General features: G+C 37.0%; 1 protein-coding gene across 6 annotated transcripts in view; it reads left to right on the top strand.

Annotated features, from left to right (window-relative positions):
* PTPRK (protein tyrosine phosphatase, receptor type K) overlaps nucleotides 1–15906 on the top strand; it is a 293985-nt gene that overhangs the window by 245309 nt on the left and 32770 nt on the right. For 4 of the 6 annotated variants that reach the window (XM_026044053.1, XM_026044057.1, XM_026044055.1 and 1 more), the window contains exons 13-15: nucleotides 12429–12567; nucleotides 13657–13698; nucleotides 15811–15840. In XM_026044053.1, the coding sequence (XP_025899838.1) occupies nucleotides 12429–12567; nucleotides 13657–13698; nucleotides 15811–15840 (211 nt within the window). The remainder of the gene's footprint in view (nucleotides 1–12428; nucleotides 12568–13656; nucleotides 13699–15810; nucleotides 15841–15906) is intronic. The other 2 variants (XM_026044054.1, XM_026044058.1) reach the window with 2 other exon arrangements.

The following is a 15906-nucleotide window of genomic DNA, read 5'->3' as shown; positions in this document are numbered from 1 at the left end:
TGAGGGTGACAGAGCAGTGGAACAGGCTGCCCAGGGAGGTTGTGGAGTCTCCTTCTCTGGAGGTCTTCAAAACCCGCCTGGATGCCACCCTGTGCCACATGCTGTAGGTGTGCCTGCTGGAGCAGGAAGGTTGGACTAGATGATGTCTAGAGTTCCCTTCCAACCTTGAATGTTCTGTGATTCTGTGAATGAAATTTCGTTAGTGTGTTGCAGTGTTGTCAAATGCAATTTCCAATATTTCACTCTTTCTTGAAAAAGGCCTTATAAGCTCTCAATAAASAGATATACAATTGTTGTTCTATAAAAAACATCGGGTAGTGGGAACTGGTTTAATAAATTTACACAGTATCTGTGTAATCAAGTAGTTTTTCTTAGTGTGAATAAATGCATTTTGCTGTAAATGAATGTAGATAAGATTCTTTTTGAGCAGGCTTTTACTAGGAGTCCAAACTACAGTAGCCAGTACATCTAACAGATCGCTGAACAATTTTGCAGTGCATATTGCTTTTATGTATGAAAGTCTGTGATTTGTCATGTTTAATCCCTATACTTGATTAATTAGAAGATGAAGAGATTTTATGTGATCCTCTCTCTTACTAGTTTGTAGTTGTTTTATTTTATCTATTTAGACTAAATAGATATTATAGACTATTTAAATAGATATTTAGACTATTTTATCTATTTAGACTATCTATGGGCCAGTCTATACTGGCATAGCCGCACTGATTTTGAGTGAAGATCCATTCTCAGATGCATAGTTAGATGTTTGATTTCCCCAATCTTAAGGGAGAGGGRAAAAAAAGTAAAAGTAACGCAAACTGGAAATTGTTGGTTTTAAAAACTGGTCCACTGGTGTGTGAGTGTGAASTCCTCTGTACTTGCATTACAAATAATAGCACTTTTTAAATAAGTAAATAGACTCTGAAATTTGGTCCTCCCTTTACCTTCATATAGGCTTAATCTTGTTTTAATCTGTATACTTGGTCAGTGAAGATTATTTTGAGAAAGAACTTCTTAACATTGAGAAGAAAAGTATGCAGGTTTGTAAAAAGGATTTAMAAAATCAGGATTTAAGCAGTGCAAAAATTGGGGTTTGGGTGCAGGAATTTGATGGAGGAAGGAGGATCTTCAGTGATGTTTTTCTGCTGATCAGAAGGTGAAGCTGTTCTCACTTCAGTTCCTTTTTTGTTTTGTTGTTTTCTAACTGCAAGATAAAAGAGAAGGAGAAGGGTAGTTGTTACATGTAAAGACGAAAAACTAGTAGCTGTGACCAGAGCAATACATATTACAAGGAGGTCGATCTGTAAATCACTATGCACAGACGTGACAGCACACTTCAGCCATGATTTGTAACACTATTTATGTTCTTGCTCTGCCCGTCTCACAAAAAGGCAGACAATTTATGCAGAGTTATGTGCAGGGTTAGGTGGGGAGCATGTGTAGGGCATCTTGAGTTCTCGCAGCTCACCAGCCCAGGGAATGACCTCTCTAAAAGGCACAAAGTGATGTTAACAGGCCAGCGATGATGACTTTTGAAAGAAGGAAGGAAGGAAGACACTTTCCTCTTTCCTTGCAGAGATCCATGTCTGGTTTCACTCTTTGCTATCTGTTTTCTAGGCATTTCTCCCTTTACTGCTTTCCCTTGCCCTTAAATTTATCATGTTTCTGTTTTTCCATTCTGTGTTTTCTTTCCTCTGTCAGACACAAGGCAGTTTCTTTGATGGCAAGCTGTCTTTCCACTGCTAAGCCCTAAATCACTGCTATCTTATCTTCACGCATGCTTTGTTATGGTAGGTTATCTCCCAAACCAGGAGGCCCCTGGAAAGAAGTCCACAAGAAAATAAGTGCTATAGGAAACGTATATATAAAACCTATATATATATGTTTTATGTGTGTGCTTGTGTCTATATATATTTTACTGTGGAGTAGATACATAAATTGAAGCCTGGAAGGGAGATTTTTATCTTATTTGCCAGTAAATGCAACTTCAGGCCATCAAGATCTGTTGGTGAGGAAGGATGAACGCAGCTGCTGTCCCTTCTCTCACTTTTTGTATCAAGAACTAGGGCAGACCTATTTGTAGTCCATCCATGGCCAGAGAGCTTCTTCTTACAAACTAGAAAATGAAATGGTGGTTAGACAGATTTTTAAAGCTGCAGTCAAGCTGTAAGCAGTGCTTAGGGCTAACTCTGATTGAAATTTAAATAATGATTTTTTAAATTGACAGCCTTAAAAAAGAAAGCTTCAGACATGAATCTGAGTGAAAGGCTTTGTAATAATTTATTTTTACCAGTTACACTGTATAATATTTTTACAGAGTATACCAAAAGGAAATATGTGACTGCTCACATTGATTAGGCCCTTCTCTCAACGGGWTAATGACAATAGGTGTGTTCATTCTGCAATGGTTGGTGAATTAACAGAGATGGTTAAGTTTTAGCACTGTAGACCATCTAAGATTTATRTTTATTGTGTGGTGAAAAGAAGTTAGTGTTACATGTAATCTTGCATCAAAATTCATATTTTTATTTCTTGCTTTTTCTTCTCAACATTTTTCTGCTAGWTATATTATCTCTTCTTTAAGTTTAATACAGTGCAAGTTGGCTAATGTTAGGCTAATAAATATATTATTTTTCATTTTCCCTTTCTTGAAAGTGTAGAGTATGCAAACAGTTTTGCATTTAATTCCACTTTGCTGGTATTCAGTGAGTAGCAGACAAGATCACACAGGATTGCACTGCTTTCTTACTAGTGTTGCTCCTACGCTGTCGTCAGGCAAGAGGATGTCTTATTTGTAGATGTTGTCGTTGCCCTGATTAGCTAATATGTTTCCTCAGGTGTGCGTTTCTTCTGAAATGTGTATATGCTAGTAGGTCTCATTTTTCCCACTTGCTCGAATCTCCTGARGATGGACTCTTGTTTTGATTGCTGTGGCTGAATGCGGTGGGTTGACTTCCCACATGCAAGTTTGAGATTTTGACTGGCTCTAATCAGACAGACAGGGAAAGCAGCAGCCCAAGGATTTCCAATAGAGAGCAGCTAATTTCATTCTCCAAATAAAAACAACTAAATGCTCCACTACCTACAAAAYATGCAGCCAGGGGGACAACAAATCCACTTACAAACTGGTATCTCTTAGTTCTGCATACTGCACAACAGGGTATTACATTTCATACAGCCTGGCTGCCTTTTGTCATAGCAAGCTTTGTGCAATTAAAAACTGATTCATCTTTACTTTTTATGAAACATTGTAATACCAGATATGAGAAGTTCATCTGACTTTAATCATCTATAGCTTTTTATTACATTTAGTTCCCCTATCACTGTATTTTGTGAGAAGCTTCCWGATTAATGGAAATAACAAAATATTTCTTATTTCTTTTGGAAGAGATTGATTAGATTTTAAGAATAGAAGGCAACAAGCCAAATGTTCAGAAACTGACAGTATACATTAACAGTCATCTTGCAAGAGTCTGTTCTTTACTGCAGTCCTCCTGACTGCCCCTTCTTTCTTCTGGTTGAAGGTTTCTTTGAACCATTACTAACAAAGGGAGGTATGACTGTCGAAGAAGAGGCAATGACACGATACAAAAGGTTTTAAAGTCATTACAGTTCTTGATCTAAACCAACTAGTCAATGGYTATCAACCTGGAGTGGTGAACATCAATAAAGGGTTTAAAGACATGACAGTTCTTAATCTAAACCAACTGGTCAATGGTAATCAACCTGGAGCAGTGAACATCAATGTATTTCTTCATCATGTCATTATCTGAATGTTTCCATGGTGCTTATGATTCCAAATCTARATGTTCAATGCAGCAAACAAGCCTATAAACATACTTGCCATTTTCTAAGAAGGCTTTAAGGTGCATGTTTATTTTGGTTGCAGGTATGAGAGCTTCCAAGCAGCCTACTGAAGRTTATTGCCTTCAGAGCAGAGTAGACTAGAGGGTGCAAGTAGTGTGTCCTGGATGTTTCAGTGCAAAATCTGCYGACCTAGGTTAAAGTACTGACATAAGATCTTTAAACTTTATTTGAATAATGAGATTTGGGAGTGATTGGGTGGTTAAGGATATGGCTGAGACAGAACTTGCAGACTGCTGTGCTGTAGTGGGTGGCTTGGTATTATCTTCAGCTAGTCCAGCTAGATTTGGAAGCAGATATTTGCCTTTTCCTCAAACTTTCAGATATTAAGGTATTTTTACATCTGTTAGAGCTAAGGAATCCGGGAGAATCTCAAGAGATTTGACTGGTCTTATGCTGGAGAGTTGATGTTCTTAAAAAAGATTTTAGAAAAAAGTATCTCTGATACTGATCTTGTACTCTGCATCTCACGGTGTTTCCCACCTTTCCCSGTGGATTCCTAAGAATACTGAATAATGTTAGAAAAATGTATTCGATGAAGAAACTGCATTTTTTTTTCTAGAAGAGTTTCATTCTTGTAAAAGAAAGGATTTTTGAATATTTAGGAATTCTGTATTTTGACCTAGTGTGAGTRTAGGTTGGATTAAGACTTGGCAAATTTGTGGAGAAGAAGTGGGATGTCCTTGCTTTCACCAGTGAAATTGTAGAGGTCTATAGTAAAACTGCAATTCATATACTGACAAGAAATCATCATTAACAGTTTTCATAGTTCCTAAAATCAGCTGAAGGCTTCCCCCCCCCCCAAAAAAAAAGGAGCATTAAGCATTCAACAGTTATATTTTTTTCCTGCAAAATATGTTGTGTGTGTGTGTTACAATATACTTTATTAAATTTCTTGTGTGTTACTGTTACCAGCAGGAAAGGCACATAAAGATGTGCTATTTTGTATTATTATAAATTTCTTTCAAAGGTTAATTGGTTAATTCTGAACTAACAAGCTGTGTAGCGTTGTCAAAACATATGATTTCTCATASTGTTTTGCATAAATGGAATTTTATAATTAGTCATTTGAAAACTGATTTAAAAATGTTTATAAAAGTWGGCCATTATTTCAGGTTAGAACTTAAAAGTTGATTCATTTGTAATATGCTCCACTACTAAAACTGTTTTTCTCAGAATATATGACCATCTTACCAAAGACCAGTTGCCTTTATGTGTTTTCAATTAAAAATGTTATAACAATTCTAGTAGCAGACTGCATTGTACAAGAGCAGTAATCACAGTGACCGTAGGAACTGATCCATCCAGCAAATCAGTGTTAAAAGGGTYTGACTAGGTCTAGTAAAATCCTAGGGAAACCATTCTCACCCACTATCCTTTTCCAGAAAATCRGAGAAAAACAGTGGTGTAGACTCCACTGTATAAGGCTAAGACTTTGTAGCATTCATGTTAGGCATTTCTGTAACTTCTTTTAGGTCTCCATTTCAAGATCTTACTTCTATCAAGCTTTACCTCCCCCCCCCCAAAAAAAAAGCAATTTGAGTTGGATTCCTTAGTACAGACCTCATGGAAACATTTCCCTTCAGCCCATAGGCTACTGAGAGAACTGCATCTACTGGCTCAAGAGTGTCTTATTTTGAAACACTGATGAAATGCTTAAAGGTGGTTTTCATCTGCCCATGGAGTTTGCTGCTCCTGTCTGCTTTGAGGGGTGGCATTTTAGAAGCTTTAGCCCATGTTTATGTCTCATATCCTATCCTGATTGAAACAACCAAACTAGAAGTTGACGGTGTAGCTTTGATCTCCTTGTGTAAAATCTGTTGTCATGATCATCACCATTCATTAATTTTCTCCCAGAACTTTTTTTTTCACCTTTGCTCTTGTATTTAAGCCAAGCTTTTAGTATTCCATAAGCAAGGTCTGAAGTTGTCAATCATTGTTCCTTCCTTTACCATTTGAGCTGTTCTGAATCTTCGTGAACCATGTGTTGTGACACGGCTGGGCAAATTGCACTTTCAAGGAACAACCCACTGTCCCTGCAGAATCTCCTTTGGTTAATAATACAGCCATGGGGGCCAGGTGGAGCTCTGACTGCCTAAAAAACATGCTTACTTAGCAGGTTTTTAAGCCAGTCCTTCTGGACCCAGTACCCTGGCTGCRTCAGCTCACTCAAAGACAGCTTAGATATGTCTACGTTGACTGCAGTCTCTTGTGTTAGGATAATAAAATTCAAATTGAAAGCTGTACAACCTGCATATTTTAAGATGCACTGAAGATCTTCATTCCTTCTAYCTGAACACTGTCCTTGCTGTATTGTGAAAGATATCGAAGTACCTACAAAGTACATGCATAAGTAGTTTGTCTTAGTGGCAGATGTAGGAGAAATGCACTGCAGGCACTAATTTGTTCATTTAATGTGACCTGAGGAGCAGCAGGGCAGAGATCGTGGCTGGAACATTGTCTCCTCAGCATTGTTCCTGCGTTAGGTCTGTTCATCTGCACGTGTCCAGCGTTTCATAGTCTGCGAGACAAACCAATTCAGCACTTTTTAACCTGCTATGTCTCAGTCTTTTAAGGTCAGCTCTTTTGTAATTGGTTATAAATTCATGGACATTACTGTTTTCAGTGTAATCACTGCAAATTTAAATTGCTTCTCCTTGTAAAACCTTGTAGGAATGTTGTAAGATTAAGTCCTCTTTAACTCTATTCTGAAGTAGCAAAAGACACCAGATTGCTCTTCCTCTATTTTCTTTGTAGCTTCCTTGTGCCAGTGGGCTCATCTGAACGCCCAGAGAGAAGGAAAGATGGGACTCATATTTTTGAATATAAGTGACAAAGCAAAAGAATATTCATCTACGTTTGTGAGGATTTGACAATGCCAGTCAGGAACTAACCGTATATATAAAACATGCATATAATATATTGGGCTTTCCAGGTAGCATTCTCTTTATTGGATGGCATGATATGCTGTGCTAGTTCGCTTAATTAAATTAAAAATGCATATGAATATTTATAAGCTTTGTGTTGCTCGTATGACACGAGTTGAGTGGCATGAGCTCAAGCTGTTTTCTTGCGTTATGGGGAAGCAGGGTATGCAAGCGGGTGGCCAGCTGTTTACTGGTTCTGTATGCGGAGGCACCTGTGGGACTTTCTGCACTTGCTTTCTCCTCTTGTCTTATCTTATACCACCTCATGTCTGAGCAGCAGTTAAGCTGAAACTGTAGTTGCAGTTTTTGAGTGTGCAGGCATCCTTTGACATCCATTTCGGAAGGAGCCGGAGGCACCCATGGCGCAGTGTCCCYAGGATCCATCCTTGCCTGCAGTGATGACCTTTCCTGTAGAGAASAGCGAGTCCCCAAAGCAAGAGCAAACTTGAGCAAGTTCACAGCGTTGCTTCGCTTTCCCCTTCCCGAGCTCCAGAGGAAAGAATCAAAAGCTTATCAAAAGAAATTGAGGGGAGCCCTTTTTTTTCCAGGAAATTTTTCCAGCCATATATCCAGCTTATGATGTTTTCTTTCCTAAAGGAAGGCCAGTTGTCTGCAGGCTGTGACTCAAATGAGAAAGTCTGTAAGATCATGTGAAGTGAGGGGATTGCTCAGTGGCACAACTGCCATCGTCCTATCTCCTGATCCTGGCACAAGCACGTTTGAGTGTTTTAGATCAAATCAGCAGAGAATATTTCTTTTAAAAAACAACCAAACATACAAAAATGGGAATTAGACTTATAAGGCTCGTAGATCATCTCTCTCAAACCTTGAATTTATTAATTAGCTTTTGGACTTCAAAAAATGTCCTTAAATACACAGTGATTAGCACTGTGRCAAACCATAAGCAAACCCAAAGCCAGTCGAGGTAGAACGGTCTTTTGGGCAGAGGATTAAAACATGGGGCAAATCAATCTGAAAAGAAATATATTTATCACAGGATCTGGCTGTCTTCTTAGGGAGCCTTTTTCTCAGGGGTAGACTGGCATATTGCCAGCACTGGGTGGAACATTTGATGTTATCCTSACATTACCTTGTTGAACCCATTCAGATGTCTCTTCTGCTTTTAATTAAAAGTTTTTGAATGCCACATAACAAAGGTGCAGAACAGATTATCTCGAACAGACTTATTTTGAATATCAAGCTACGCAGCAATAACGCTAGTTTGTGGGAATTCAAAGATCTGCCACAAATAGAAATTATCATTCAAAGAAAATACCGTGTAATAAAATAGCAGCTTTAATCATGTATAAAACTGAGTTTCTCCACTAACTCAGACAAAGGAAATCCCTCATAAAATGTTGTGAATGTTAGAGAGTCAAGCAGTACGTTGAGAAGGTTATATTTAAGATTTTTCTTGAAATCTCTGATTTTAAAATTGGCTTTTAGAACACTGGCTATTCACTAAATGGTGCCATAGAAGCAGCCCCACAAAATCCTACCAGAATTTTCTTCTTGAAATTTTTTTTTTGCATGAGAAAGTAGAGTATCATTATCTTTATTCCAACACTATCTCCTTAGGAAGATACAGGTGAATAGAATTTATGCCGAGTCTCATAAATTTTATGACAGTTTTGCAAGGCTGTGTGTAAATTCTGAGCTACATAAGGAAGGAGAAGGCAGGAAAGCAATATGTGCTGTGGCTGGCTTCCTTATTTGAGGGTATATTTTAAAAATTAAGTATGGATATTAAGCAAGTGTTCAATTTTAGAAGAGGAAATGGATATTTTTATATACATTTGATTAAAAACTTTATAAAAATTTTAGAGGAATTAAGTACATTATAAATTTATGTAAAAAGGTATTCAGTTTACTGGTTGGTTTCAGGAGGAGGACTCTACCTCACTGATTCTTTAGAATTTTATTATCATTATCCTTGAGAGAGTTGCACCAATGCTAGTCTCGTTTAGTGCTCTTCCCAGCTGAAGTKTGTGGTACTGTTATGGAGGTCAACTGACTAGATATTTTTCTTTAGGATCTGTAAAACTGAGGAAAACTGTTTCTTATGGGATGATTATTATTGGCCATCTGCAGAGCCAAAATCACTTGACGGATTTTGCAAATTTTGTGACTAGGGCTATAGAATATGATTACAGTTATTGCTCATTAGTTCATGAGAAAAGAGAATGAATATGTTGCTGAATCAAAATCATCTCTCCAAATCAACTAATAAATCTTTGGAATATTCCTTTAGAAAGGAAAACATACAGTGCATGCACACACATGCATGTACGAATAATATATTAAAGTGTGATTTTAGATCCATAGTTTATTTGAATTATATCCAGATCTAACATATAGTCCAGGGAATGCATGTACTATCTGTTGTTGGAAATATACAGAGTAGAATGCTGGCTTAATGTAAGCCAAAGTTGATTTAAGTTCTCTCATCCACTTCAAAGTTAAGTTCTTCAGTTGGTACTTGAAAAAGGGTAGCATTTTGCCCACAGATTTTAGCATTTTGGGTGATGAAACTCAGCCATGGGTTATATGCTTGCTTAATCAATAGCTTCTCAATATCATTTTTCTCTCCTACTCTAAGACTTTGTAATAGGTTTCCAATGCGTAGTACCATTATCTCCTAGCAGCGTTAAGGCAGACATCATGAGTTACTGCCTGTTACATCATATCACTTAATGTAATAAAATCACAGTAAATGAGTAAGCAATTGATATCTTCCTGGCTCGTAGTTGTTGTTCTGAAGACTTGGACGGAAAGCTGTATTTTGCACAGTTACCAGAGATCTGAACTCAGTTGTTTTGTACAGAATATTGAATGAAACACTGCTGCCCAGGTTAGCAAACCAAATAAAGCATTAACTAACTCAGTTACCTTTCTTAAAGATTTGCCCAGAAGCATATACCTGATTATCTAAGGTAACTTCTCAGAATGAAATAGTATCATGAGTGGCCAAGAAGTATTTTAAACCTATATTTGGAGAAACACCTATATTATAATAAGCAGTGCACAATGTATCGTTCTCCAAAGAAGTGTTTTGAATTTCCAGTTCCCTGCACTGTCTCATCTTTCACTAMCGTTCCTGTGAAAACAACAGCACACTCGTCATGGCCCAAAGCCTGTTTGGTGGTTGTATTTGAATCTGCAGCTTTTGAAGTGCATGTTGGGTTACATCCAGTATTCTTGTTCATGTTTTGTTGTCTGTCGAAGACCTGAACTTAAATCTTGACCTAAGAGACCTACTAAGTCTCTTATTCAGGCCTTCGCTTTTGCAGCTTGATTAATTTTTCCCTTTTCTTGGCCAGAGCTCCCCTCTTGTACTAATGTTGCGCTCACGGTGATTCAGAATATAGTAACTGTGCTCCAGCATGCTCCTCTCGCTGCCCTTACCAGGTCCTCGCTCTTTCTCAGTATCCTGTAGTGAAATGTGATTCTCCTCGTTGRTGTTTAAGACCATTTATAGTTCCGCTTTGACTGGCCTTTAGACTCTGCTGTTTGTCGAATGTTCATGTGTATCTCAGTCCAGCTAACTGTGGAATGCCAGTTGGTTCATTTTAAGTGTTGAGGACCTTGAACACCATTTTTTTTCAGTTCCACCTCAAACGTCATCCCTGTTGTTTCCTGTATGAAAGAGCAAGCAGCCTTTTCATTTGTTTATCTGACATTATTTCTAGTTTGCATGTGTCTGTATGCATGCACAGGTACACTTCTCTGTTCCTTCTGCCTGCCTCTAAACTCTTTWTTGACACATATAATATAAACAGAATATCTAGTATTGAGTCCATGTTGGGTTTCTATGCAAATGTGCATACAAGCATGTATTTACAGAAAGGAGGAAGCAGCTGGCATTTCTCCATGGCTTTAGTTCAAGCTGTAAGGAAGAAAGATGATTATGATGATRAAGTTCTATGATGATGATGATTAAAGCACCGCCAGAGCTCTGGCTTTCTCCTTAATGGAAGGCAGCACATTCCTAACTCAGAAAGTTGTTCTGAGGATAAATTATCAGTAAGTGATTCAGGTACTTCTGAGGTGGAGAATACAGACACAAGTAACAAAGATATCGTGTGATCCTTCTCCCGAGAGGAATTAGTCATGCTGCACGCTGAACCCCAAACAGAAACTTTCTGAGTAATCAGGTAAAGTCAGGACGTATTTGGTAATATTTATCACTGGTATTAATTTATGCTAATTTCCTGAAAGGAACGCTGAGCAAATTTTTGAGGGAGTGGTAGTCTTCTCCAGTGTGGCTTTACCTAKTTTTTTGTTCTCTTTGTTTTCATTGTTTCTTGAGAAATATTTTAGTTTCAGGAGCAAAGATACTTTGTGTGCGTGATACCACCTACTTTGAAATACTCCACAGGCAGCTGCTGTGAGTTAGRGAAGGGAGTTAGATTGGTAAGAAAAGCTCTTACCATTCCAGTTGAGGAATGGGAAGGGAAAATGCCAGTAATAGAGGGTAAAAGAAGTACATGTGCCCATGCCTTTTAGTGGGGGAAAGACAAAACACTAAACCACAGGGCTAGAAAGCAAGGAAGAGCWGGAAAACTGAAGAGCTGTCAGCTCTTTTACAAGAAAATGCCTCGTGGGGTTTTACCCTGGCTGAAACTTATTTATACTTTCTGATGTTTTCACGAGGCCGAAAAAATCCTATATTCCTGATCCTTTGTACAGTAGACTGCAAAGCAAAAAGATATGCACTGAATGGCTGTGCACTTTGAAACTGTCTGTTACACTCTCTGCAGTAACCTATGGCCTCAGCCCGCTCAGCTGCGTTAGAGTGGTTTCACATCTGTGTAGAACAGGGATTTTTATCAGGGTTTATAAATAGAAATACAACTATTGCTGACTCCAGCCTTGGTTTTCTTTTTTCATAGTATTACACAGAGAATCACATTTTCCATGTCAGGCTTCTGACAAAAGAGATTTGCAATGTAGAATGCAGTTCTCAGACTAGATGCTTTAAGGTAGATTAATAAACAAGGGGGGATCGAAAGTGGGCAGGAGAGAGAGGAAGAATTGGAGTTTAGGGTGCTAGCTGGGCCTTGGAGAAGACTGTTTACTTTCTTGTTGGCGAGTTATTTATCTCCCTCACTATTTCATTTTAGGTGTTCCATATTTAAGATATGAAAAACTACAGTAAAGGAGTGATGATGATTTAGTTGATCAGATTGTCTCTGGTAAAAACATACTTCTACTTTGTAATGCCACAACCTGTTTGGAAATCTAAATGCACATACACTTATTTATCTATATGAAATTATATAGCATATACACTTATTTACGTATATGAAGTGGTGTATATATATGCACAAATTATTTTTATATAGTACACAAATATACACACACACATATATATATACACTATATACACACACACATGTGTATATATATGTATGTGCACATACCTGTATACCTGGCTGTTGCAAATGTGTGTGTTATGTATATTGAAATTTATCTGATGTTCATGTACATATGTGTACCTGTAGAAACACCCGGTGCACGTGCCTATTGTTTCTCTAGTCTATTAGWGTACACACATTTTTGAGAATTATTGCCAATGATGCTTTTCAAGTCTCCAGCCCTTATACATGTAAGCAACTTCTTTTATGCCTCATTTAGCAGCAGCAACAGAAGAACCTGAGGTGATTCCAGATCCCGCTAAACAAACAGATCGAGTAGTGAAAATAGCAGGAATAAGCGCTGGAATTCTGGTATTCATCCTGCTTCTCCTCGTTGTCGTACTGGTCGTCAAAAAGAGGTAAGAGAATTATCTGGGTTGATACCCTTTTTTCACCCTCTGTATGTCGAGCAGTTGTAGATAACTGATTATTTTTTACAGGTCATTAAAAAAAGTTTCATGAGCAATAACTGACATTTAGCTTTTGTATGAGTTCTGTATATTTTCTCTACTGATTCTTGGTATGGATATACAGAGTAGATTATTTTATCTTTGGGATCAAGTAGCTATCAATTTTCTCAAATTCACTCATTTCCAAGTACTTTTAAATAGGAGTTGGGTGAATGTGCAGAATGTTAAAATGGATAGAATTAAATGGATTCTTCTTGGGGGGAAAAAAAAAACAAATTTCACTTCTCCTGTTGTAATTGCCTGATGAATTTGATTTATTTATATGCAGGTCTAATGAGTTATTTGTATCTGTATGTTGTCCAACCTGCAAAATAATGTAATTTTATACCTTTCTGCTCTTGTACACCTGCACTTTTTTTTTCCTTAAGAATTGTACTACATCACTATAAAATTATCTAGTGAGGCCTTAATGCATGAAATTGTTTAAAGGTGTATTAATCTGAATGAATTTTAATTTTTAGTTCTTTCGTAGAAAATAATCAATAGCGCCATCTTCTGGAATTATTAAAAGTTAACTGAGCACTAAGCACTACGATATGTAAATGGTGCTACACTATTGCTTGTTCAGTTTTTAAAGTATGTTGACTTTTCAGTACTTGTGACCCTCTTAATGTGACATAAAATTTCATAAGCCAGTTGTATAAATTTGTATTCGTAGCATGGTAGCTCCTAATACAAAGAGGTTTCTGTGTCCCCTGTATTCTGCCCAGTCCCTTTCTGAGTGCTCAGATTGATTCATCTTGGAGAGAGCAAGGCCTTTGGCTGCCAGTGGTTTGTGAATTATATTCCCTTTCCTTTTGCGGAATTCCTTATAAACTATATATTTGTGAATGTTGCAATGTTGCATAGAAATGTAGCTTTCTATTGTTCTTAAAGAGTAAGAAAACATTAAAATTGTGCCTCATACTATATGTTTTAATTACTGGTTTCCATTAGATTTTTTTTTAATTTATTTCCTCTTTACAATTATCCCTGGAGATATATAACTTGGAGAAGAAACATCTGCATTAGAAACATTAGGTATGCCTATAGTGTTCTGTGTTAGTTTAGCTACATATGTGATTTTCCCCAAAAGTGCTTTCACTTTTCTCTGTTGTTTACCTCTGTGGTTGAGAATTAACACATATGCAAAAGATCCAGTTCATCATATGCAAAAAGATAAACAATCAGGCAATTTATTTGCACAACTTCTGAAGAACAAAAACAACAAGAAGTTGTTTTTCAGCTTTCAGGAAGAAATATCTATTTTATACGATTATTGCAAGATATGGGCTGGGGAGTGTCATCCTCTCACTGTGTGTTGCAGAGGTCCCCTCGTGTTTGATAAAAGCCTGTATGTGTGTGTGTGAGTGTGTGCGACTGCTACRAAATCGTGTCAGTCTCTTCCAGAAGGGATTGACTGGCTGTGCAGGTTAAAAGAAATCTGTTAACCATTGGTTGCATTCTTGTTTACTTTCCTTTTTACTTCTTACATCCAGAGTCCTCTTAGACTTGTCCTTTCACTACTGAATTGTTTGGTGAAAGTAATTATGTCAGTGAAATGATACTTTAAGCATTTCCATTTTTCCTCSCTTCCCTTCTCTGAACCAGGCAGTACCCTGTTAGAAAAGCTACTTGATCATCTCTCCCAAGTACATAGTATACCTAAACTCCTGTACTGTTTTGCATTCAAAGTATGTAAAAAAATAACCTCTTTAATGAATCTTTAATGTTTGGTAATTTTTCATCATGATAGTTTAATTGGTTGTCTATGGAGTGTATTATAGGTGTGTCATTTCTGCCCTCCCCCCCCTAGGGAAAGTGGGCTATTCTTCATATGAGCTTTAGTCAGGGTCACTTATGAAAAGCATAGAAAACCTTTGTATCTGGATCTAATTCAGGCCATCTAGAGAATCAGCACAATTTATACAATAGAGCCAGGAAGAGCTGTAAAACACTGACACATTCACACATACAGCAACACACCTCAGTTAGTTGTGGTGGGACTGGAAACTGGTCACTCGTAATCATCTTCTGTAGCCTACATATCCACTGATCCAAAATGTAGTATCCCTTTTGTACCTGAATTGACCACAACTTATTACATGGAAAAGTCAATAAAGATGGTTTATGCATTTTTCATTGGTTTATTAAGTCTCATGCACCGATATAGACAYGTAAATCTGATTAAATGCAGCATTACATTTTATTGAAAAATGGAGTACTAAGCAGTTTTATTCATGAGCTTGAGATGTTTTATGCTTTGCCTGATCATTTTGTACAAATTGGTTTGAGGTTYTACTGAATGAGACTCTTACCAGCTCTTACAGAGTTTTACTTGAGTAATCAAACCTACTAAGAAAAGGGATACTGCATCTTTAATGAGCAATGCCATTTTTATTTTTTAATCATTGTTGGACTATCTCCTAGTGTACTGCATTTCCTTCCATTTGTTTACCTTCCATATTTTTCATGCTTAGCATGAATTCATCAGCATTTCCAATTGTACGTTTTTAAAATATAAAACATATGTTTTCATTCAAGAAATGTGTGGTATATATGTCAGTACACACATGTATCATTTGTTAATGTGCATTCTTTATAATGTGTGTACTCATATAGCTACATACAATACATATACAAACATATATGTATGCACCTGTGTACTGATAAAGACTTTAAAATGAATGATATGAAATTTAGCTGTTCTCTGATTAAATGTATTTATTAATTTAATCTTTCTTTTTTTTGTAACTGAAAAGTAAAAAGCATAATTTACTGCACAAGATTTGTACACAGCTGTTCATTTGTCATGACATTTAGGTAGTCATTATATTATGCTGAACTGCATGTTGAAAATACACAATCCATTTAATTTTCAAATTTTTGGCAATAAATGAAATCTCAGCATGTAATTTTCTCAAGTGATCTTTCTAAAAACCAAATCATTTTATATGCTAGTATATTTTTTTAAATTGCATGGCAAAGTAAGGCTAGTTGATGCATGAGCAAATTGAAATGCTAACCAAAGAAACATTTTTTTTCAAWTTTTTTTTTTAAACGCACATTTCTCTGCTTTATTGAATGTGACAGAGTCACGCTTTTCATTCACCATTGCTTCTCTTTTTCCACTGTCTGTGATTTGCTTGCCAGGAGGAGCTACTATTCTTACTCCTACTATCTGTAAGTAGAATACGGGTGACTTACTCTTTTACATGTTTTAAAGATGCAGTATCCCTTTTAAAAAAA

The sequence above is a fragment of the Nothoprocta perdicaria genome, unplaced genomic scaffold (assembly GCF_003342845.1).
Source record: "Nothoprocta perdicaria isolate Ctin4 unplaced genomic scaffold, notPer1 scaffold_349, whole genome shotgun sequence".
In the NCBI taxonomy this organism is placed as follows: domain Eukaryota; kingdom Metazoa; phylum Chordata; class Aves; order Tinamiformes; family Tinamidae; genus Nothoprocta; species Nothoprocta perdicaria.
The sequence above is the reverse complement of the archived record's forward strand: the minus strand, read 5'-3'. Positions and strand labels throughout refer to the sequence as shown.